Source organism: Elephas maximus, chromosome 19 (assembly GCF_024166365.1).
Source record: "Elephas maximus indicus isolate mEleMax1 chromosome 19, mEleMax1 primary haplotype, whole genome shotgun sequence".
Lineage (NCBI taxonomy): Eukaryota > Metazoa > Chordata > Mammalia > Proboscidea > Elephantidae > Elephas > Elephas maximus.
The window spans coordinates 51,782,022-51,807,156 of NC_064837.1; the positions used below are offsets into that span (position 1 = coordinate 51,782,022).

The following is a 25,135-nucleotide window of genomic DNA, read 5'->3' on the forward strand; positions in this document are numbered from 1 at the left end:
ATTCCGACTCATAGTGACCATATAGGACAGAGTACAACTGCCCCATAGAGTTTCCAAGGAGCACCTGGTAGATTCGAATTGCCAACCTTTTGGTTAGCAGCTGTAGCATTTAACCACTATGCCACCAGGGTTTCCAATTCTTAGAGAAGAGGAAACAGAGGCACAGAGGGGTTAATTAATTTGTCTGAGGTCGCACAGCTAGTAAGTGGCAGAGCTGGAGTTTGAATGTAGGAGTCTGGCTCCACAGCGTGTACCCATATCGGCCCTTGCTGCATGCCTACAGATGTTGGCTGTGATAACTGTTGCTGCCACTAAGTGCCAGGCACAGTGCTGGGGACAGAAATGCACAGGATGTGGCCTCTGCCCTCCTACAGCCCTAGTCTAGCGAGGGATAGACATTCAAACACCTGGTTTCGGTACTATGTGAGAGGAGCCGGACATGCCCTAAGCACTACAGATCCTGTTTCAGAAGCGGATAAGGGGTGTGGAGGATGAGGGCTCACTGCCTGCCTGGCTCTCCTTTCCCCCACACCAATGGGAGAGGTCCCGTGGGTGACATCCTGAGGGATGGAGAGGAAACACCTGCAGAAATTCTCCTGGTACAAAAACCTGCCTGGCCTTGCTCTGTTTGTGTGTGTTTCTGTGGGTATTGGGGATGGGGACAGAATGCTCTGAGTCAGAGGAAGCTTGGGAGCCTGCCCCAGGACATGGAGGGTCACACGGGGAATCTGGATGGTGTCAGAACTGTGGGGCATCTGGAATGGGGGCTTAGCTATGCCCCACCCTATGGCCTTAGTTGTGATCCAGGGAGGGCCCAATCTGGGTCAGAGACAGTGGGTCCCCACAAGTAGCCAAGTGGGCCACACTGCGCCACAAGGGGTGGGGATGCTGCCGACAGGCCATTCAGTTCACCATGCTGATTTCCCCAGTAAACTTCCAGCTTTCTGGGAACAGGAAGCTGTCATTTATCACCAGGAAAATGTGGGGGTAGGGGAGAGCACAGGCTGGCCTTGAGCTGGCTGGAAGGAAAGAGCTGATTGGAGGGAGAGTTATTTCTGTTATCTGCCCTCTGTTGCTGTCCTGGAAGCCCTGGGTGCCAGCCAGGCCCAGGGCTTCCCTCCAAGCCACCACACCCTGGCCTGTCACACTCTCAGCTGTAGCAAGGCCTTGCAGCCAGTTTCGGTTTCTCTCCACAAGACTCGGCTGAGGCCAGTGGGGAGAGCACTGGCCTGGGGTGAGAGGCCACCTCTCATCCTGGCCTCTGGTAGAGAAATCTGTGTGCGTGCTTACACCCCAGGCTACTCGGGCCTTAGTTTCTCCCCCACACAATGAGGAGATCCCACTTTGTTCTCCTCTGGCCTGAGGCTGACTCCTGAAAGGACGAGAGAAATCTTTCCAGCTCCCTGGAAGAAAGCGGAAGATGAGAGGAGATGGTTGTAAGTTAACTCCTATAAACCACAAAGTGATGGGGTGGGATGTGGTGGGTGACACGGGTGTTACCTGTCTCCTCTGAGCCCTGGGTTCCTTCTCTGCTCACCCCTCCCTAGGCTGTAGGGAGAAGCACTTGAGGTCTGGTGGGTTAGCACCCCTGTGGGGCACTTCTGTGATGGCTGCTTCTCAAAGGCCCTAGAGGATGCTCTGCTGGGCTTCTCTACCTCTTGGAGACGTGTCTGTGCCCCAGGCCTGCCCCTTTCTCTCAGAGCACCCAGCCAGGGTGCTGCCACTAGCGAGGTGGATCTCCACCTTGACTTCACCACTTGCATCCAAGGCCTGCTCATTCTCCTTTTCAATCTACCTCTTCCTCTCCATTTCCACTCTGGCGACTGGGTCCAGGCCCTCTCATCTCCTTGGATTAATGGATTACTGCACTAGTCACCTGCCCAGGCCCCAGCCCCTCAAGCCGCTGCACCCCACTGCTGCCAAAGCGGTCTTCTCTAAAGCCCTGATAGAATATGACAGTCTCTTGCTCAAAACTGTTCAATGGCTCCCCACTGCCTGCAGAAGAAAACCCAAACGCCATCAATGTGGCACACAGAACCTTCGAGTCTGGCTCCTGAGGACACCTGGCCCATGCACCACAGCCCAGCTGCCCTGGACCCCTGGCAGGTCCCTGTGAGCCATGTTCCCTCCCACCTCCACATCACAGGTTCCCTTTGGAAAGCCTGGCCCTCTTTTCCCTTTTCTCTCTTTATTGATTTTTCTGAACACCAGTCCAACATATACATAACGCCATTTGTGTAGAGGCATCTGCTTTCATGTATGAATAGACAGAATGAGGTCTCAAAGGAATACTCTGTCGATAATGATGCTGGTGGGATCTGAGAAGGGGTGATTTGAATTTCTTGCTTTTTTCCCTGTTTGAATATTCTAATGTCATCCACCATGGGCTATCTTTGTAAACAAGAAAAATCTCTTTTTTAAAAAGGTAAAGAAGGACTCCGCAAGCCCTCAGCTCAGATGCCATCTCCTCTGGGAGCTTCCCTGGCCCCATGGGCCCTGCTCAGGCTGGTCGGGTGTCCTCTCTCACAGCACACGCCACGCTGACCCGGGGCCATGAGTCTGAGGATCTGTGAGGAGTCCAGGCGTCCTCCGAGGTCCTGTGTGCCACGGTGATGGAGGCAGTGGGGAGTCAGCCACTGAAGGTGCACCCCTCCCCGCCACTCTGGACGGGCACACCAACACAGGAGCTACCAGCCAGCCCATCTTACGGACGAGGCAACTGGGCTCAGGGCCACACAGCTCTGGTGCTCTCTCCCCTGCCCCACGCTGCTCCTAAAATGAAATTCCACAGACGTGGCCCTGTTCGCCCCTAGGCTGGTCACACAGGAGGTGTGCAGTCTGCTGCTCACAGTAGGGAACAGCAGGCCCAAGGAGAAGGAGGCAGGTGGCCCCAACACCAGCACAGGCTGGGCCACAGCCAGGTCAGTAAGGCCGAGTGAAGGGGCAGTTTCCGCGGGAACCGTAGGCCGACTAAGCATTCTGCTTCCTGGTTCAGCTGGGCTCCGCAGGGTGGAGATGGTGCATGGGGCCACCCTGCAGGCGCCTGGTCTACACAAGGTATGCAGGTCTGTACCCCTTGACCAGGGAGGGAGATGAGGCCCCCCTGACCACAGAGATTTCACCACCCTGTCAGGGGGCAGGAGGGCAGACTCTCTGGAGCCACCGTGGGATCTCTAAAAGGCTAGGAATGAGTCAGCACCCTCCGAGAGGGGAAGACCCAGTCACCCAGCTGAGGATGGAGGTGGGCAGAGCGTCTAGGGCAGCAGCCTCTGAGGACCTCAGTGGTGGTCTCCGAGGACTTTCTTCTTCCAAGCCCTGCAGAGGAGGCCTGGGCTCAGCTGGCTGCTCTGTGGGGCCTGTGCTGGGCTGGCCTGTTCCCTTTGCTCAGAGAGAGCTCCCTGCAGCAGCCCCTCCCTCAGAGCTCAGCAGACCTACACTGGCGCTGCAGGTGTGACTCTAAAGAATTATAGCCAAGACTGAGGAGGTGCTGCCCTTCAGAAAGGTGGTCTTTGTGCCAGCCCTTTTTGAGGGGCGGGGGCCTGGAGGGGCATGTGAGCTACTGCAGTCTCAAAGAACCAGTAAAGGCAGACACCTCATGCAAGGCAGTAGGCCCCAGCTACTCTGCCTGAGGCTGCCCTCCTGAGACCCCAGGACAGTGGGGCCCTGCAGAAGGCTGCAGCCTGGGGGTATATAGGAGGGGCACGGAAAGCGCCTCTAAGTCCAAGCTGAAGCCCAACGTTACCTCCCACCCATGAGCATTGAAGGCTGTGAGGCCCTGGGCACCAAGAACCTTCTTGAAGGTGATCCTGAGGGTTTCACCCCAATCTCACCCCCTTTTGAGAATTTTGGAAGGGATATTGCCATGGACAGCCGTTGGAGACACGACTGGCTGGGGACAGGAGGAGACAGTGCAAGACAGTCCTTCACGGTCTCGCCCTCACCTGCCTCTCCAGCCTTCCTCTCACCACATTCCCCCACTTCCTCCTCACTCTGCCAAAGTTCTTTCCATTCTTTCCATGTATGCTACCTTCATTCACAGCCTTGCACATGCTGGTCTTTGTTTCTGGAACACGCTTTTCCCCTTCTCTTCCTCTTTCCAACTCCTACTCAGTTTCCAGGTCTCATCTTAGAAGTTGCTTCTTCCAAGAAGTCTTCCCTGCCATCCCCCTGCCCCAATCTGGGGGAACGTCCCACTTCTGGGCTTCTTACCTCTTTTTTTACCCGAGCCTCACTCCCTAGTTACTCATCTGCCTTCCCCGACAGATAGAAGCTCCAAGAGGTTGGGAACTGTGCCTGCTTTTTTCAGCTGTGTATCCCACAGAACTAGCCCAGTGCCTGACACTTAGTATGTTCTCAATTAACATTTGTTGAGTAAATGAATGAACGGATAAACAAAACACTCCCAAAGCATTCGGTAATTGGCCAAGCCTCATGGGAAGGAGATCTCAGCCCAGCCCTAGCACTTCTCTGAAGTAGACTCCTTGCCCGGGCACTGCCCTCCCACCACATGTGTGTGTATCTCTGTGTCTCCGCCCACGCCCAGGGTGCTCACCTCTTGCTTAGCTCCTTCAGAGCCCCACTTCGGCACAGGCCCAGGTAATCACCCAGAAGCTTCAGCTGCTCCCGGCTCCTCCCAATGAGCTGCATCTGCTCCACATGCTCGTACAGAGATGCGTTCACCAGCTGCAGGTTGATGAGGGGCTGGACCCAAATCTGTGTCAGGAACTTCAGGGCCTGCCGGCAGATCTGTGGACACCACCGGACATCAGGGTGGGAAAGAATGCCGTTCCCTGTGCATTCTAGGCCAGGCACTGTGTTATCCACTCACTCATCCACCCCTGCAAGGGAAGTCGTGCTATCTTCATTTTACAGATGAGGAAACTGAGGCTAGAAGTGTATCAGCACCCCTGGTTGAGTCAGGATTGGAACCCAGTTTATCTGACTCCCAAGCCCACTCTCCCTCCACGGCACCAGGCTGCTGCCCCTCCCCAACCATGCTCAGTTGCGGGATGGGCTGCTCTGGTCAAGGCCCCTCTCCCCCTAGGCCTCAGAGACACTTCCCATTATTTCCTGTCCTAAAAGAAAGAGGCGTTCCCCTGGGCCCTGACTCAGGAACCAGGTGACTGGTCTGAGTCAGGCTCCAACCACAGGAAGCCACAGATCAGAAGCTGCTTAATGAGAGATTTGCCTGAGCTCCTCCAGCTCTCACCAGCAGCAACAACCAGGGCTCCCCAGGTCTCCATGTGGAGCTAAGTGTTCAATCTCAGTCTCTCCCAACTGAAGGGTCTACCGTAAGTCCTGGTCCTAAGGACAATGGCAATTAGTGAACACCTAGTATTGGCTAGTCACTGGGCTAGGGACCTTGACCACATCCTCTCTAATTTTCATAACAATCTGACAGGGAAGGTGTCATCATCCCCATTTTACAGATGAGGTAAGTGAGGCTCAGAGAAGCTAAAGTGACTTATCCAATCCCACCTCTAGGAAGTGGAGCCCAGGTCTGCACGCCAGGATGCCACACTGACTAATGAGAAAGCTCATCTGCAGTCTCTTCCCTGCCATGGTAAGAAGGATGCAGGGGCTGAGATGTTCTCCCCAGTTGACTTTTGCAACTTCTTCTGAGTTGGGCTTTGGAGTCAGAACTGGGTTTGAATTCTGACTCCATCACCTCCTAGCTGTACGACCTTGTGAAACTTAACATCTCTGTGACTCAGTTTCCTCATCTGTAAAATGAGGATAATAAAAGCACCTACCTCATGGGTAATTGTGAGTTTAGATTAAAGGAGATAGTCCATGCAAGCTCCCGGCACAGGGTGTATAGCACATCCTCAGTAAATGTGAGCTGCTATTAGGCTCTACAGATGTCTGCTGTGGCCCAGCTGTCCCCCTGAGGGAATGTAGCAAGACCTACAGGAGACCTGCCCCTGTACTGGGGGCTGGGGAGGTCTCTGGCCTCCTATCTCCCAGCTCCATCAGGATTTCTTGCCTCTGCCAATAGACAACTCCTTTTCCCATTTCCTACAGCTCTGGTGTACCAGCCCCCCTACAGCCTAGGGGCAGCCCAGTGGTGAACCCCTTGGTGACTTGGATCAAATTGTTGTTCTCCAGGCCCTGCCCAGCTCTTCCCACGCCTCAGCCTCAGGCCTTGGGTGAGGCTAGATGAACTAACACGCAGGAATGTGCACTGAGAACTGCCAAGTGCTGCAGATGGGAAGGGGCTTCACGCTCCCCAGGGACTCTTCCTATCCTGTCCTGTGGGTGAGGAGGAGACAAAGACAGAAGCTCCAGCCCTGTGCCACCAACCTGCCAAGTGCCAGCCAGGCCTCAACACAAATGGCTCTGTGAAAGTGGTACCAGCAAACAAAAAGGCCCCAAACTCCAAGCCAGTCACATCCTATTTTGAATTTCCCTGTCTTCCCTAGGTCAATGACATTTGGGAAGGAGCTGGGTATCTCCTGACCTCACATATGCTTAGAGAATGATTTCAATTTTCTCATTAGAAAAAGGAAATGGCCCAAGGATTACTGCAATGAGTAAGAAGAAGGCTCAACAGAAGTATCAGGGTCTTGTAAATACTGAATATGTTTTATGGTCAAAGGGCTCTTTGCATTTTTGGTGATTTTTAGGTTTAATTTTCTCTGTGTAGTTAGTTAAATACTTAACAGGGGTAGGGACAAGATAAACAACAAAGAAGCCAAAGAGAAGCCAACTTCTTTGGGGTTTCCCCTCCCCAGGGGGATGAAGGTAGGAGTACCTACCTGTGGCACAGGCTATCAGCGGAGGAGCAGGAGACACCAAGCAGGACTGTGCCCCCAGCCCCCAGTCCTTCCAGACAGCATGGAATTGACTCTCAGGATCAGCTTCCCCGCCCTCCGACAAGACAAGCACACACCCACCGGGCCAGCACTGCACAGCTCACAGGCCTTGGGGCTGGAGAAATGCAACGAGTGTCTTCCTCATCTTTCATGTCTGCCATATTAGAAATCTGTGCCTTCGGGAGAAAGCCAAGCTTGCATCCTTTGAAGCACACCCTGGCTATCCTGACCATGTGAGTTAGGGGCAGGAGGTATGACATGCCTCAGAAAAAGGGCACTATTCTAAGGCACTGTCCTAAGTGACAGGTGCAGATTGCCACAACTGACATGAACTCTCTGGTTTAGTCCTCAAAACCCCAAGACAGACACTGTTACCAAGCCCCCTTTGCAGATGAGGAAACTGAGGTTAAATAATTTGCTCAAGGTAAAGTGGCCAAGCTCAGCCAAGGAAGAGAAAAATATGAGAGATCTTAGAATATATCTTATTCAAAGGTATTTTGTGAACATAAGCAAGTGCCCAAGATATTATAATATTAAGTGAAAAAAGCACCTTATAATGCAGCATGGGTCCAATATGATCCCAGTTTTTTGGAAAGTAGATCTATCCACTTACATGCATATGTAAAGAGACACACAGAACCGGCTACCCTGAAATGTTAACGGTGAGTATCTCTGGGGAATGACACTTGAGGTTGATTTGTCTTTGGGCTTTTCTATGATTTTTAAATGTTAAATAACGACCATATATTATCTTTATAATGGGAGAATCCCCAGAAAATGTGTTCTTTCAAAAACATAGTTTTTGAAACAAAACAAAACAAAACAAAACAAACAGGCGAAGTCTATACAGGGTCTGCAAAGGCAAGGCCGACCCCTCCGAGGGAAGTGCAGCCAGCCCGTCGGGTGGCCTGTCTGTCCATCCATCTAATCTATCTTATCTTTTTTCTTCCTATCTGTCTCTCTGCCTCTCTATCTTCCTACCTACTGGTACCTTAAACCTGCTGTCTATAGTCATGGAGTTGCAGAGAACCATCCTCAGACTCCTACCTGGCAACAAGGCAGGCACAGACAGAGCTCTGCCCAGGGGCACCAAGCTTTTCTCTTGGTCAGCTGTCCCACATCACAGGGTCTGAACTTGTGACACTGGCTTCCCTCCACCAAAATTGGCCACAGCTGAGCAGCAACAGTGCTGAGGCGTGACCATTCCTCTGTCACTCAGCAGTCCTGTGTGGCTACAGTAGGCTGGCCTCAGGACTTACCGGGCGCTTAGTGAGGTCCCAGTTGTGGATGATTCTGGCCGGAATCACTGAGGCATCATCTTGGTGGCAGATGTCACAGTAGTAGAGGCCAGAGAAGGCACAGAGTTTGGGTCGTACAAATGAGAAGCCGATCTGCCGGGAGCAGCCTGGGGAGATGGATGGTGGCAGAGTGAGTAGCTGCAGGACAGAGGCCGCTCCTGGATAACACAGACGCTACTTTGGTGGAAAGGGTCTGCTATTTAACCATCTTTTTTTTTTTTTTTTAAGAAACGTACAAAGACAAAATCCACCACCACTCATACCCCTACCACTCAGAATCAACCCTATGAATTAATCTTTATGACAAAACACTGTAAGAATTATTGTCTCCACTTTACAGCTGAAGAAGCCGGTGCTCAGAGAGGTTAAGAAACCTGCTCAAAGTCACACAATGATTAAGTAGCATAACTAGAATTCAAATTTGGGTTTGGTTGGTTCCAAAGCCCGCGTTCTCATCCATTATACCTAGCTGCCTTTGTTCAATGTCCCCACTGCTTGCTCACCAAGGCCAGCCTCCTCCAGGTTCACCCCTCCTCTGAAATGGGACAACTAAGTCTGGGCCTCGGGAAGCAGGAAGAAGCTAGGGAGAAGGGCCTGGCCACAGGAGCCAGTGGGGAAGCCAGCAGGAGGCAGGGCAGCCTGGACACTGCCTGGTGCCAGCTGGAACCCAGAGCTCCTGACACTCAGGAGAGTGGTGTGGGGCCCAGCTTCACCTCCTCTGTTGGGGGTCCCTTCGGAGCAGGGGGGCAGTGGTAGTGGTGGTGGGGTGTGGCCGCGGCAAAAAACAAATCCCAGCTTAAATCCTAAACACGTGCCCTGCCTCCTATGGGGCTGGGGAAAATCCCTCTGGCCTTGGGACAAGGAGGGCCAGTTTTTCTGCTTACCAGCTGCCTCATCCTGACCTGAGGATACTAAAATGGAACCTTGGAAAAATTCAGTGACTATTAGCTATTTTCTGGGGTTATTACAAAGTTTAAATGCCACGAGGTTTTGAAAGTGCCCTGCAAACTAGGAAATCCAATCCAAGCGGCAGTGGTCCATGTCTACCTGGTCACTCATCTGTGTCTGCAGGGTGGAAAGGAACCCCCAACTCCTAGTCCTGGCTGGCAGACTGGCAGAAGGGCAGGCCTGAGTCCCAGTGAGAGCCGCCCCCTCCAGCATTCACACCCGCAGGTGGGTACCTCCTCCCTCTATCTGGCACCCACATGCTGAAGAGCAAAGTGTTAGTGTTGGGGTGGGCAAGGGATGAGTGGTGGCCTGAAGATGTTGTCTGCAGGAAGCTCTGCTGTACCTAGCTTCTCTCACCCTCCAGGGGAGCCAGCCACAGACCACTTCCTTCCAGACACTTGAAGCAGGCTTCCCCCTCCAGTGCCACAGGCTCTACCTCCACAGGACAGCTTCTAAACCAAAGCTCAGCTGACAGCCAGGTCTCCTGCTTTGGCATTCTGCAGCAAGGCAACCTCCTGACAGTTCACTTGCAGGGCCCTTGGGGTTGGAAATGAGTGTCTGGACTAGGAGTGGGAAGAGCTAAAAATGGGACCTGAACAGTAGAATATTATGCAGCCTTGAAAAATACAGGCAGCGGGACACCCTCAGGCCCTAATTCTGGCTTCACAATTTACCAGCTGTGTGGCCCTGGCACAGGGTACTTACCAGCTCTGCGACTCAGTTTCCTCATCTATAAGTGGAGATGATAATAGCACCTATCCCTAGAGGGCTGTTGTGAGGGTTAAGTGAGATAATCCAAACAAAGCTTTTGGCCCAGTGCCCAGCACAGAAGTACTGGACTTGATGATGATAACGATATAGCAGTTGTACTGACCTGGAACAATCTCCATAATATATAAGCATGAAAAAATCAAGTTGTAGAACAATATATGTATATAGATATAGCTGTGCTGTCTCATACGGCAGCCATAGCTACATGTGCCTATTTAAATTTAAACAAACTTTAAAATTCAATTTCTTAGTCACACTGGTCGTATTTTAAGTACTTAGTAGCCACACGTGACTCAAGGCTACCACACTGGACAGCACAGATATAGAATGGTTTCATCACTGCAGAAAGTCCTACTGGACAGAGTTGAGTAGCACAAGCCCATTTTTGTAATTAAAAAAATTGTGTGCGCTTGCAAAAGCATGCAAAAAATTTCTGGAATGATACCATGCCTCTTACTCCAAAAGAATATAATATAGTCCCACAGACGGGGGGTGGTGGGGCGGGGGGTAGAGTGCTTAGCTCCCTGAACTCTGAATAGTGAGTAGCAGGCAGCTGGAGCTGCCACCCACAGGTTCTGCCCATTACGGGAGGTGGCACTAGGGGAAAGGGAGGGATAGGACTGCTCCAGTGGGTGCTTGGGAGGCACAGAGGCTGCAGGGAAAGGCTTATTTGCTGCAGCATCCCCAGAGTGGGATGGAGGTACTCATGGAGAGCAGGAGGGGTGGAGAGCCTAAATCCAGAGCCCACAGGATACAGAGTGAGACTGGCAGGCTGGGGGGTGGCGGGAGAGTACATCGGCACCTGCGCAGAAGCAGCCCTGGGAGTCGAGGCCTTTCTCTGTGGGGATGGCCACCAGGTACTGAAGCAGGAAGCCATTCTCCCTTGTGGCAAACTTCAGCACCTCCTGACAGTTTTCATCCAGACTCCCACCGAGTGTCACTGCCTCCTCAGCTGTCTCCAGGTAGGATGCCAGGACCTTGCGTACCAGGTCCCTCCACAGGGCGGCCTCCTCGGCATTCCTGGCCTGCAGCTTCAGGACAGCCTTGGCTGTGATGATTTTGAAGCAGGATGGACCCCCGAGGCTTGTGTCTGGCAGAATGTCTCGGATGGTCTCAACTCCATGGCTGTCACTTAATATTTTCTCATTGTTTCTCACACGGAAGCATTTCAGAGACTCCAAGGACAGGGAAAAAATATAGGGTGCCCAGACCCTGTCCGAGTACAGGTACAGAAGGGATTCTTTAATAGCATCTGGCTCCGGAACATGGGCAGACGACCAATCAAACTGCGTGCCCTGGAAGCTTTCAGGCTCTGAGAGTGCGTTCGAGTGGGAGAGGAGGCCACCCTGGGGGGCCTCGGGGAGGTCCTCTGGCTGCTCTGGATACTGGATGTTTACCCACTCGTCCTCCTGCTGAGGCCGATACTTGTGCAGGGCCTCCTGCACCCTGTCCAGCCAGTCCTCGGCTTCATCCTGCGAGGAGGCACGCAGGGTCAGCTTCTTGCCAGAGAAGACCAGCTCGAAGCGCCCATCGCTGTGGGCTGGCCCCACAGACTCACAGCGCAGCAGGGAGCAGTTCTCCACACAGGTGCGCTCCTTGTCGCTCAGGTAGAGGCGGAACTCCAGTGGGGAGAGCTCACAGAAGAGTTCTTTCCAGATGCCCATGGCTCCCCGCCGTTCCAATGTGCCCAGCTTCAGGAGGCCCCGGAATGGATTGGACAGCCCTGGAGGCAGAAAGAGGCACTTTAGACAAGGGTCCTGTCCCTTACCACCCAAGAAAACCTCTGGTGCCCGATATCCCACAGTGGGTGTGGGCAAGTGATTGCCACCAGCTTCAGGGCGCTGCCAAATGGGATTCTGGAAGCCAAAGGGGAATATTTATTGAGTGCCTCCGCCCCCTCCTCCCCTCAGCTGTAGACCTTGCTTCCTATATTTCACTGAGAAAAGAAAATACTCAACAGATGACCTCTACATGCCCCCTCCCTAAACCTGCCCTCCTTCCAGCATCTCTACCCGTATTCTGACTTCCCTCCTGCTGTGAGGGATGAACCAGCTGTGCTTCTGTTTGAGGCCAACCCTTCCATCTGTGCAGAAGATCCACCCCCCCAGTCACCCACTCAAGGACAAGGACATCCCTGCAGCAATTCTCCCTTTGCCGGGTTGCCGTTTTTCCCTTCTTTGCTGGATCATTCTATATAAACATGTTATTTCTCCTGTCTTTAAAAATACCTCTCAACTCAACTCACATCTCTAATTACTGCCCTGTTTCTCTGGTCCCCTTTACAGAAAAACTCCTTGAGGAGGTACTGAAACTCTGTTTCCAATTCCTCTGCTCCTGTTCCTTCTGGAATCCACTCCAATCAGGCTTTCGTCCCCTCATCTCACTGAAACTGCTCTTTGTAAAGGTCACCAATGCCCTCTTTGTTGCCAAACCCAAAGGCCAATCTTCCATCCTCATCCTGCTTGACCTATCAGCAACATGGGCACTGAGCCTTCCTTCCCTCCTGAAACACTTCCTTCATTGGGCTTCTGAGACACTGCTCTCAGGTCTCTTCCCACATCACTGGCCACTCTGTCTCCTTGGCTTGCTGCCCCTCATCTCCTGACTGGTAAATGTGGGACTGCCCCAGAGCTCCTGGGTCCTCATCGCTTCTCAACGGACAGATACCTCCTAGCTGATCTCTTAGGGCTTTAAATACCATCCATATGACACTGATGCCAGAATTTTTATCACCAGCCTGACCTCTCCCCCGAGCTTCAGACTCATATATACATCTGCTCCATACATGTCTACTAGGTATCTCAAACTGGGCATGTCCAAAAATGAAAGCCTGATTGTCCCTCCCCAAGCCTGCTCCGCCTCATCTCATAAAAAATGGCAAAATTAACACTTCCAGTAGCTTGGGCTAAAAACCTTGGAGTTATCCTTGATGTTCTGTCTTTCACACCCCACATCTAATCCATCAGCAAATCCTGTCAGCTCTACCTTCAATACTTACCTTGGATCCTCTACTTCTCCCCACCTCCACCACTATCTCACCATCTACCATCACCTCTGGCCTGGGTTGTGGCAATCCTCTCCTAACTGGCCTCTCTCCCCACACAGTCCTTCACCATAGTAGCCAGGGTGAGTCCTTTCAAAGGATAGTCAGGTCATGTACCTCTGCCCAAAACTCTGCAATGGCTGCCATCGCCCTCTGAGCAAAAGCCAAAGTCCTCTCTGTGGTCCACAAGGCCCCCCATGATCTAGGCCCATCAGCTCTTCAATGACCTCATCTCTAACCACCAACTCCCCCATCTCCTGTCCTCCAGCCATGCTGGCTCTGCTCTTCCCTGGATGCGTCAAGCATGTCCCCATCATAGGGCCTTTGCATTTGTTCTCTTGCTTGAAGCACATAGATTACCTCGTGCTTCCCCCACTCCCTTCCTTCACATCTCCTCAAACGTCACCTTATCAGTGAGAGCTTCCCTTCACTAATACGGAATCTTACACCCCCTACCCAGTACTCCCTGATTTATATAGGGTAGCTATGAGTCAGAACTGACTTGATGGCAATGGGTTTTTTTAGGTTATAGCACTTATTACCACCTGACCATATTATACTTTTACTTGTTATTTTCTTATTTCCTGTTTCTCCCTACTAGAATATAAGTTCCATAAAGATAGGGGCAGTGCTTTGCTTCCTGCTGTGTCCCCAGCACCTAGAACAGTATCCGGCATATCACAGATGATCAATAAATCTATTGACTGAATGAGTAAGTGAGTGAATGTTTATTTACCCCACACTAAGCTCAATGCTTCCTGCTGCCCTGGTGTCTACCACTGACCAGGAGGTCCAGAGGACACAATTCCCTCTCTCCCAACCCAGACTGGCCTTGGAGATTTTAAATTATTATACAGCCCTGGAGGGCTTCCCTATCCATCAGGAAACCTGATGGCCTAGGTGCGAAGCACCCCTTCTCTGGCACAATTATACCCTGCAACCACTACAAGGGCTGAAACAGACGCCAGCGTACAGATCAAGGCCCAACCCAAATTAGCCAGCCAGGGCCCAGGAACCCAGCTAGAATCCTCAGCTGGGTTACACAGCAAACCAAAAATGAGGAGAGAAAGGACTGACTCTAGGGCATACTTTCGTGTGTTTGTTTTAGACAGGAAATCCACTATGAGGGTTACAGAAAAATTAGGTTATGACTATTTAACAGTTCCTGGAATTTCACAGGTGTAAAGATCACGTTGGCCTCCTTATAAGCAGCAGATCTTATCAACCCCACCTGAGCTGTTAAATAAACCATCTCAGATAAAGGCCTTTGGAAGGAGAGGCTAAAATGCCTGAGGCTTCAAGAGGCTGGTTTTCTCTGGGCTACAGAGAGAACTAAGAACCTGTCGTAGTCGAGTCTGACTCATAGCGACCCTACAGGACAGACTGGAACTGCCCCATAGAGTTTCTAAGGAGCACCTGGTGGATTCGAACCACCGACCTTTTGGTTAGCAGCTGTAGCACTTAACCACTATGCCACCAGGGTTTCTGAGTTCTCTATAATCACAAGTTTTATAGAGTACTTTCAGGGAAGTACTTTGCATTTCAACAGAGGAAGCAATATTTTTGTAGTCTGCAGACAGTTTTGAGCATTATTTTATTTACTAAGATTTTATAAGAAAATAGTACTTTTCCTGAAATTCTTTCCTGAATTACTGAGCGTGAACACTCCTTTTGATGACATTTTTAGGATGAGGTTTTTCTTGTGAGGACACATCACCCATTTGATAATGGAAAACAGCACGATGAGGAGTCCCGGGACCCCACAGAGTCACATACCCATCTGCCTCCGGTGCACCACCCGGAAGTTCTTATGCTCCTGCTCGGGGGCTGCCTTGGTTTTCCTGCTTCCTGGGGAAGGCACTCTGTCTAAGTCCCCCATGGAGTGGCTTTTTCTTGGCCCTAGAGAAAAATGCCTGTGGAGACCAGGCCTTGAGCCTGGAGTCCCTTTGGATGAAGCTATGGAGTGATCTGAAGGACTCTCTGGGGGTGGCTCCTGTGGAGGCCGGTAGAAATCATCTTCTGATATCCAGCTCTTACTTTTCTATTGGGAAAGAAGGGAAGACAAAGGTTTTGTTTTTAATTTTTAATCCACATACCATAAACTTAATTCATTTGAAGTATACAATTCAATGGTTTAGTACATTATTAGAATTGTGCAGCCATCACCGTGATTTCAATGTAGAACATTTTCATCACTCCATAAAGAAACCCCATACCCATTAGCAGTCACTCCCCAACTCCCCCCAGGTGCCCACACCTAGGGAACCATGAATCTTCCTGTCTCTATGGCTTTGCCTATCCTGGACATTTCCTGTACATGGAATCATACAGGATGAGGTCTCTCGTGAACGATTTCTTTCACTTGGCAGAAGGTTTTTAAGGTCGTACATGTATTTGCACGTCATTCCTTTTTATTAGCAAATAACGTTCCGCTGTATGGACACACCACATTCCGCTGTATGGACACACCACATTCCGCTGTATGGACACACCACGTTCCGCTGTATGGACACACCACGTTCCGCTGTATGGACACACCACATTCCGCTGTATGGACACACCACATTCTGTTTATTCACTCATCAGTTGATGGACAGTGGGGCTGTTTCCATTTTTGACTACTATGAATAAGGCTGCTATCAACATTCATGTACAAATTTTTGTGTGGACACAGGTTTTTAAATTCTCTTGGGTGCATACCTAGGAGGGGAATTGCTAGGTTACATGGTAACCCTGTGTTTACCTTTTTGAGAAACTGTCAAATTTGTCCACAGCAGCTGCACCACTGCACGTTTCCACTGCAGTATACAAGGGCTGCAATTTCTCCACCTCCTCACCAACCCTTATCATTGCCTGTCTTGACTATAGCCACCCTGGTGGGTGAGAAGCAGCATCTCATTCTGGCTTTGATTTGCATTTCTCTGATGGCTAATAATGTTGGGCATCTTTCCATGTGCTTATTGGTCATTTGCATGTCTTCTTTAGAGAAATGTCTAGTCAAATTCTTTGCCCACTTTCAAATTGGGCTATTTGTCCAATTTATCTATTTTTCTTTTGCTGCCTGTGTTTTTGGTGGCGTATCTAAGAACCCACTGCCTAATCCACGGTCATAAGGATTTACACCTATGTTATCTTCTATGGGTTTAGAGTTCCAGCTCTGACATTTAAGTTTATGAGATCCATTTTTAGTTAATTTTTGCATATGGTATAAGGAACAGGTCCTACTTCATTCTTTTTCATGTGGCTATCCAGTTGTCCCAGTACCATTTGTTGAAGGGACATAAGGCTTTATGGCCCTGCTTGTGGGGTTTGATGTGAAGAAGGCCACCCACTACTGGCTGCCTCTGTCTCTGCTCCCCACTTCTGAGCCGGCCTCTGAGGCCTCAGGCAACATGGTCCTGCCCCTTCCCTCTGTTGCTCTCTCTCTGAGTCTGGAGTTGCTCATTGGCTAGGGTCAGTGGGCTGTGGGAATAAAGTCTAGTTGCTTTTTTCAGTATTTCAAGCCCTCCCTGCCTTTCTGTACCTAAACATGAATCCAGTTGGGAGGCCCTAAGTGACTGTCTCCACAGAGGAAATGAGTCACACAAGGGGTGGGACCAGCCCGGCAATTTAGTCAAGTGCCACCTGTCTTACCCTGACATTGCTATTTCTAACTCCTAAATCAAGGCTGCACGCTCCACTCCGACAGACAGGGAAGTGGAGGCAGGCTGGGCTGCCCTGAAAAGTTTGGTTTGACAGTTTAATTCACTTAGATGGTACCAGACTCCCAAAGCCATGAGTGGCAAGTTCTGAGTGAAGTGCTTGGTGGAGGCCTCACAGAGCTGGGCCTCCAGGGCCTCCTCCTCAGGGTCCTCAGAACTGGCAGGTGTGTCCTTCGCCAGGGACAGGATGATGTGTTATCCAAGGTGGCTACTGGAGACCATCTACAAAACCAGATTCTGAACCCAGCCTGCCTAGGTCAGAGAGATACAGGGGAGCTCCCTGAGGAAAACAGGCAGGAGGAATGCCTCCCCAGCCACAATGGGGCCTTCCTGAAGCCCCACGGGCTTGGCACACACATCTGGGAATCATGTGGTACCCTCCCCCGCCCCTGCTCAAGGCCCTGATGGGAAAGACCGCTGTCCTTCAACAGTCAGGGCCTCCTCCTGGAAGCTCTCCTTACCCTTCTCTAGACCACACTCCTCCTACCCTCAGTGGGATTAGGAGCCTCAACTGGGATCCCATGTCATTCTATGTTTCATCTCATCCTAACATCTACAAGGCTGTTGGGAACTATAATTTCTCTTGGTATCTCCAGCAAAACAGCCTGGCATGGAGTTATAAATGATGCGGTAATAAATCTTGACTCTACATGTCCTTAATAGCAAGGCAGCAACGGGAGGGTGAGGGAACTGGAAGGAAGAAGGAAACAAGTGGGAATTTTCAGACTATGCATGTCTATTGGTGAGGGCTTCTGTCTCCTTGAGGAGAGGAAGACCACTTGGAAATGCTCCAACACAGCTGTTGACCACAGCATCAGCTGCCAGGAAATGATACTCTAGGCACAATCTTCTATCCTCTAAGTGCAGAGAAAACCGCTGGGAACACTGGTGCCCTGGAGCTTTGACGTGACCCCCACCCCCACTCTCCAGGGCCCCCAGGCATGGGGGAGGGAGGGAAGGAGAAAAAGCTAGCACAAGTGCCACTGTTTCCTCTTTTCCTCTCCTCTTCCTACCATGACCCCACTTCTTACTCAGGGCCCCACATCTGCCAGCTCCTTGCCCCTCTGACAGTGGGGGGAAACCATTAGGCTCTACCATGGACCAAGGATTGAAGCCAGAGCAGCAACCACTACCAGGGACTAAAGACAGAGAAATGCCACCTCAAGCCACTAAAGGTATCATGACACCAACAACAAGCAGCTAAATCCCAGACAGGGGACCAGCTGAGGAGTGAGAAGGCAGTATCTCTAGACGGCTTTCAAAAAGGCAAAGGGACTGCCTGTACCCATAACTGGATGAAGGGACACATGTCCTAAGCGGGTGATACCTTGGGGTGGTAATTAGGGTCAAGCCTTAGAACTGAGATTGTCCTGAAGGAGTTAAACTATGAAGCCAACTGACAATTCCAAAGGTCTCAGACATGCAAGTCACCCTAGAGAGATGCCCCCCACCTGTCCTTCCCAGCACTTATCACAGCTATGTGATAATTATGATGTGATTAATCATGTCCAATTCAGTGTCTGTCCCCAAAGGGGTGGGGCCCTTGTCTGTTCATTCCATCACTGTACTCCTAGCACTAAGCATAATAGGTGCTTTGTATTCAATGAATTTAAAAAAAAAAAAAAAATCTTTTTTTTTTTTTGAAAGGCTGAATGGCTCCCAGGGCTGTGAAATGTACAGTGACCCCAACATTCCCCCCTCCCAAAACGTGTCAAGTAAAAAGCACATGAGTGAGTGATAAAGCATAGAAAGACGAGAGCCATAGAGGCAGACATGCAGGGCATACCCCGGTCTGTCCAAAAGGCAGGGAGCCCAGCAGGCAGGCCACACAGAGGTGCCCAGTGACTCTGCTGAGTGGAGAACAAATGGATCGGTGCAACTCCTCTGTGAAGACAGACACAGGAAGGGGGTCAGCATCTGGGGCTCCAACACTGAGTCACTGCACTCGAGTGCTTTGATTCCACCTTCCCCAAGCCACTTTCTCATATCAGACTCCCCTGAGGAGTACAAGGGGGCAGAGCCTGCCCTGGGCAGACCAAACTGACTGCGATGTCCAATGTAGATTTAAAAGTTGGCATCTCAAGAGTCTCCTGAGAGTTCAAGGATTAGTAATTGATGCCTACTCTCTCCCAGGTACTGAGCTCGGTGCTGACGATATATATGCAAAAGAATGACGTTGGATCCCTATCTTACACTATCCACAAAAATTAACTCAAAATGGCCTCACCAAAAACCACACCAAACCCATTGCTGTTGAGTCCTTTCCAACTCATAGTGACCCTATAGGACAGAACAGAACTGCCCGCCCCATAGGGTTTCCAAGGAGCAGCTGGTAGATTTGAACTGCTGACCTTTTGGTTAGCAGCTGAACGCTTAACCACTGTGCCACCAGGGCTCCCAAAATAGCCTCATAGGCCTAAATAGAAGAGCTAAAACTATAAAATTCTTAGATGAAAACATAGGTGTAAATCTTTGTGGCCTTGGTTTAGGCAACGAATTCTTAAATACGATACCAAAAGCACCAAAACAAAAGAAAAACACAGGTAACTTGGATTTCATCAAAATTAAACACTTTTGTGCTTCAAAACGACACTGTCAAGAAAGTGAAAAGACAACCCATAGAGTGGGAGAAAATATTTACAAATTCTATGCCTGTTTAGGGTCCACAATATATAAAGAACTCTTAAAAACTCAACAATAAAAAGACAACCCAATTGAAAAATGGGCAGATGATTTGAATACCCATTTCTCCAAAGATTTATGAAAGGCCAACAAGCACATGAAAAGATGCTCAACATCATTACACCTTTAAAAAAAAAAAAAAACCATGGCTGTTGAATCAGTCTGAACTGCTGACATTTCGGTTAGCAGCCAAATGCTTAACCACTATGCAGCCAGGGCCATTACTCATTAGGGAGATGAAAATCAATACCACAATGAAATGCCACTTCTTACCCATTAGGATGACTATATTAAAAAAGACAGACAATAACAAGTGTTGACAAAGAGATGGAGAAGTTGGAACTCTCATACATCACTGGTGGAAATGTAAAATGGTGGAGCTGGTGTGGAAAACAATTAGGCAGTTTCTCAAACAGCTAAACACAGAGTTGCCATATGATTCAAATATTCCACTCCTAGGTATGTAACCAAAAGCACTGAAAACATACATCCGCAGAAAAACTTGTCACGAATGTGCACAGCAGCATTACAGCCAAAATGTGGAAACAACCCAAATGTCCACCAACTGATGAATGGATAAATAGAATGTAGTATATCCATACCAGTTGCTATCAAGTTGATTCCAACGCGTGGTGATGCCACGTATGTAAGGGTAGAACTGTGCTCCACAAGGCTTTCAATGGTTGATTTTTCAGAAGTAGATTGCCAGGCCTTTCTTCTGAGGGGCCTCTGGGTGTTACTCAAACCTCCAATCTTTCAGTTAGCAGGTGAGTGCATTAATCATTTGTACCACACAGAACTCCAAGGACATCCATACAATGGAATACGATGTGGCAATGAAAAGGAATGAAGTACTGATATATGATACAACATGGATGAACACCGTGAAAACATTATGCTAAGTGAGAGAAGCCAGTCAAAAAGGCCACATATGATATGACTGCACTTAAATGAAACGTCCACAATAGGCAAATCTATAGAGACAGAAAGATTATTGATTGCTAGAGCCTAGGAGGAAAAAGGTGACTGGGGAGTTGGGGGAGGTAAGGGGGGGGCTTGTATGTGGAAAGTGACTGCTAATGGATAGGGAGTTTCTTTTTTGGGAGACAAAATATTCTAAAATTAGAGTTTGGTGATAGTTGCATAACCTTGTAAATATACCAAAAAATCACTGACTTGTATACTTCAATTGTGTGAATCTTATGGTATGTGAGTTATATCTCAATGAAGCTGTTAAAAAGGGAGGGGGCAGATCTCTGCTAGTCTATTCATGGCCCTGTCCTCTTCCTGAGTTGTATGATCTGGAAGCTAGAGCCCAAAGGAGGGTTGCGCATAGAGGGAGCTGACAAAGCAAGACTATCTCCCAACATGAGTCCCAGACCACAGCTGGGATAAGCTCTAGGCTTCGTGTGTTCATATGCACACAGGCACACGATTTCCTGGCTCTCCCTTTTATGACCATTTTGCCCTCCACAGTGTAGTTTAACTGTGAAGTCCAGAGAGGTAAGTCCTGTAGCTGGAGGCACCCAAACCTGTACAAATTTATTCTCTCTCCCCTCACCTGACCACCAACCCTAATCCATACTGTCTTTCTCCGCTTCCTGAGGACACTGTAGTTCCCCCTGGTAGTCTCAGGAGCTGCCCTCCCCAACCCTGTCCTTGTTAGGCAGCTGGGGTCAGAGTTACAGAAGGGGCAGACACCACGCACATACCTTTCCCGCCAACACCCTTACTAAAAGTGAATAATTTGTCTGGGAAACTTCAAAGGCTAAAGAAGAACAAATGTAAAATGCAAAAGAGCTTTGGTTCATAGCCCCTGACTAGTGCTTCACTCAACAATAAAATGGAGTTGTTGGCTGGGATGCTCCCCAGTGGCACATGGCTCTATCTGGGCTCCCAATGGCTCTGTCAAGAAGATTCCCAGAACTGGCTTCTCACTGCCACCTCCAGTTATTAACAAGCTGGATTGGCTTTTCCTGGAACAGTGCTGTCTGTCAGAAATACAATGTGAGTCACTTATGTGATTTTAAATGTTCTAGTGGCCACATTAAAAAATGTAAAAAGAAGCAGGTGAAGACAATTTTAATGTATTTTACCTAACCCAATAAATCTAAAACATTTTAAATACGTAATTAATAAAAAATTATTAATGAGATATTTTGCATTCCTTTTTCCACATTGAGTCTTCAAAATTCAGTGTGTATTTTACACAGCATGGCTCAATTTGGACTAGATACATTTTTTTTTAATAATTTTTATTGTGTGGACTAAATAAAATAATTTTTATTGTGTGGACTAGATACATTTTAAGTGCGTGATAGCCAGCCACATGTACCTAGTGGCTGCTGTATTCCACAGTGTAGTTTTAAAACCTGATTCAAGTTGCAAAATGAGTTTTTCAAAGCCTGGTATTTTATAAAAATATTAATTGAATAGTAACGAGTACTAAGAAGGAAACCGAGGCTCAGCAAGTGAAGGGGCTTGCCCAAGGTCTTCTGCTGGTAAGTGGTCGTGGTTAAGAGCAGAGACTCAGCAGTTAGATGAGAGAGATGCATGGGAAATACTCTGCACAGTGCCTGGCTTATATCCACTCCTCACATACCAAGAAACATTATGATGCTGAGTAATGCGATTGCCATGCAGGGAGAGAGAGGGCATGGGAAGAAGGCAGAGAGCCCTTGGCGTCGCTAGTAGAGAAAATCCTGCATCAGCTCTAAGACACATCACCAAGACCTCCCCCTGAACAGTTGTACCACTCACCGGACTGGTGGGTGAGGAAACCACAAGGTTCAGTCCAACTCTGTCACCCGCTAGGGTCTTCTCTGGGCCACTTCCTTGGCGGACTGCCCTGGTCTTCTCTCTCACAGGACCAGAAGGTTTCTGGGCTGAAGTATCCCCTGAAGGAGTAGTTTGGGCAGTACTCAGCTGTGGCAAGTCCAGGATGCCAGGCTTCTGGGAAAGGGGTTCCTGCTTGTGGTCACCATCTGGAGTCCGGGAGGATGCCTGGGCAGGGAGGGGTTCTGCAAGCACATCAAGATGCAGGTGTGTGCTGGTGTCAAGGCCGTGGAACGAGAGTGAGGCCTGGAGTGCAGAGGCCTCAGTTTCTCGGCTCAGTCCGTTGGTTGGCACAGAGTTTACCTGGGCTTTGCTGAATTCCGACAACACCCTAAAAGTTTTTAAACAAAGAAACCTGTGTGACTGCTTGTTGGCCAGGATTTCCAAGGTGACTGGAGCAATGGTAAGAACGGAAAACTGCTATTTGGTGATTTTTAAAAAGCCCTTACCTACTGCACCCCTCTGTGGCTCACACGCAGCCTCCCTTCTCCAACACTACCCACCAAGGGGCTCTTTCCACCAGGACTTAGGCAGATTGGGTGGCCAGGTTAGTTGTGAAAATGCCCACACTATCCAGAGAAAGAGGACTTGATAGGAATGGGAACTGATGATTCGCCTGAGAAACTTGCCCCCCACTAAATTCTGGGGCTCAAACATTCTCTCGTGGTTATAATCCGCATGTCTTTTACCTTCTCAACAGCCTAACCATGGGCCTAAGTTTGCTCAGCCAAACAAGTGGCTGTGTGGGCAACTGTTTCTCCAAATGCCATCTGTGACAGAGCAAAACAAGCAGAGACTCCATGAATATGAGTGTGTCTCGGAGCTGGGCTCCCCAGCCACACAGCAGTTAAGGCACCAAGATCCTGGAATGTGGACCTACGTCAAGTGAGGGTCAAATAGGTTTTCTAAGTAGGAGACCGATTTTGTTCCTGGACCAGTTACTGGGGCAGCAGGGTGGGGCTGGTTCACCTCAGAGCTGGACTAGGTGTGGAGTCAGGGAAGCTTCAGCGTTCCCAGAAAATACTTCTGAGATCAGTGTACACAACCTGTGCAAGGGTGTGTATACAAGTATTCACAGGATGTGTACCCACTCACTCCTCCTTTCGGGGCTAGTACTTCCTGCCCTCTCAATGGTACTCCCTGGGGTCACAGGGAGCCATTTTTACTGCCTCTGTGTACACACAACTCCTGGGCCTTCTGGAATGTGCACTGGTTAGTGATTCCTCCTCTCCTTCACGAAGCTTCTGAGAATTCAAGTTCCATTTCTGAAGTAAACCCACTTGCTATCTCCTTGAAACCAGTGAAGAATGTCACTGACAAATGTAGGTTCAGATGAAAACAAAGCTGTTTGGAGCCCAAAAGGCTGCACACATCTGCCTTAATGGGTTAGGCTGGGCCCAGAAGACACATCAAACTCCCCTTAATTTGGGCTTACGGAAATGAGGATTTTAGAACTCAGGTTGCTTGCCTGATTGTTTCTTCCACTGAGCTCTTACCTACACAATCATAACCCCAAACAGCCTTTCAAGACATCATTGTCAAGAACAGGTGAGCAACCCATACATTTATGGGCAATGGATTTTCAACACAGGTGCCAAGACACTTCAATGGGGAAAAAATAGTCTTTTCAACAAATCGTTCTGGGACAACTGCTTATCCATATGCAAAAGAATGAACTTGGGCCCCTACCTTACACCATATAAAAAATTAACTCAAAAGGGACTGTAGGTCTAAATATAAGAGCCAAAACTATAAAACTCTTAGAAGAAAACATAGGTGTAAATCTTTGTAGCCTTGGATTAGGCAATGAGCTCTTACATATATAGGAAAAGCACAAGCAATCGAATAAAAAACAGACTTTATCAAAATGGAACACTTTTGTGCTTCAAAGGAAACTATTAAGAAAGTAATAAGACAACTCACAGAGCAGAAAAAAATATTACAAATCATATATCTGATAAGGGTCTAGCATTCAGAATATATAAACAGCTCTTATAGATCAACAATGAAAGACAAAATGGGCAAAGGATTTGAATAGACAGTCTCCAAAGAAGATACACAAACGGCCAATAAGCACATAAAAAGATACTCAACATCATAAGCCATTAGGGAACTGAAAATCAAAACCACAGTGAGCTAGCACTTCACATCCACTAGGATGGCTACAGTAAAAAAGACAGATCAAAAGTGTTAGCAAAGATGTGGGGCAATTGGAACCCTCTTACTACTAAACCCATTACCATCAAGTTGATTCTGACTCGCAGCAACCCTATAGGACAGAGTAGAACTGCCCAAGGAACGGCTGGTGGATTCTAACTGCCAACCTTCTGGTTAGCAGCTGAGGTCTTAACCACTGTGCCACTAGAACTCCCTTACATTGCTGGTGGCAATGTAAAATCGTGTAGGCCCTGTGGAAAATATTTTGGCAATTGCTCAAAAAGTTAAACATAGAGTTACCATATGATCTAGCAATTCTACTCCTAGGTATATACACAAGAGAATGAAAACGTATATCCATGTAAACACTTGTACGTGAATGGTCATAACAGAATTATTCACGATAGACAAGTGGAAACTACTTGTCATAGTTAGTTATCTAGTGCTGCTATAACAGAAATACCACAAGTAAGTGGCTTTAACAAACAAATTTATTTTCTCATGGTTTTGGAGGCCAGAAGTCTAAACTCAGGGTGCCACTCTAGGCGAAGGCTTTCTTTCTCCATCAGCTTTGGAGGAAAGTCCTTGTCTTTTTTGAGCTTCTTCTCCTGGGCAATCTTTATGTGGCTTGGCATTTCTCTTCCCCCATTTCTGCTCTGCTCATTTATTGAATCTCTAATGACTCAAGATACACTCTATACTAATCCTCCCTCATTAACATAATACAGACAACCCATTCCCAAATGGAATTACAACCATAGGCATAGAGGTTAGAATTTAAAACACATATTTTGGGGGAATATAATTCAACCCATACCACCATCTGATGTTCATTAATGATGAATAGATAAACAGTGTGGTATATCCATACGACGAAATGATACG

At 48.9% G+C, this 25,135-nt stretch overlaps 1 protein-coding gene and 1 long non-coding RNA gene across 6 annotated transcripts in view; one reads left to right on the forward strand and one right to left on the reverse strand.

The window, feature by feature from the left end:
• The window catches only part of PLEKHM1 (pleckstrin homology and RUN domain containing M1), a 48,342-nt gene that overhangs the window by 5,194 nt on the left and 18,013 nt on the right, over positions 1-25,135 (reverse strand). For 3 of the 4 annotated variants that reach the window (XM_049858992.1, XM_049858990.1, XM_049858991.1), the window contains exons 5-9: positions 22,019-22,424; positions 14,652-14,916; positions 10,635-11,555; positions 8,075-8,220; positions 4,553-4,746 (exon numbers count right to left, since the gene is read on the reverse strand). In XM_049858992.1, the coding sequence (XP_049714949.1) occupies positions 4,553-4,746; positions 8,075-8,220; positions 10,635-11,555; positions 14,652-14,916; positions 22,019-22,424 (1,932 nt within the window). Of the gene's footprint in view, positions 1-4,552; positions 4,747-8,074; positions 8,221-9,745; positions 9,831-10,587; positions 11,556-14,651; positions 14,917-22,018; positions 22,425-25,135 lie in introns of those variants that run through there. The other variant, XM_049858993.1, reaches the window with a different exon arrangement.
• LOC126062016 (uncharacterized) lies at positions 1,055-9,273 on the forward strand. Of its 2 annotated transcripts, none has more exons than XR_007513951.1 (4): positions 1,055-1,436; positions 2,426-2,921; positions 5,485-7,477; positions 9,185-9,273. It is a non-coding gene; the product is annotated as an uncharacterized LOC126062016 (long non-coding RNA). The 2 variants fall into 2 exon arrangements; XR_007513950.1 differs by lacking the exon at positions 9,185-9,273 and having other exon boundaries at positions 5,485-5,563; positions 6,109-8,081.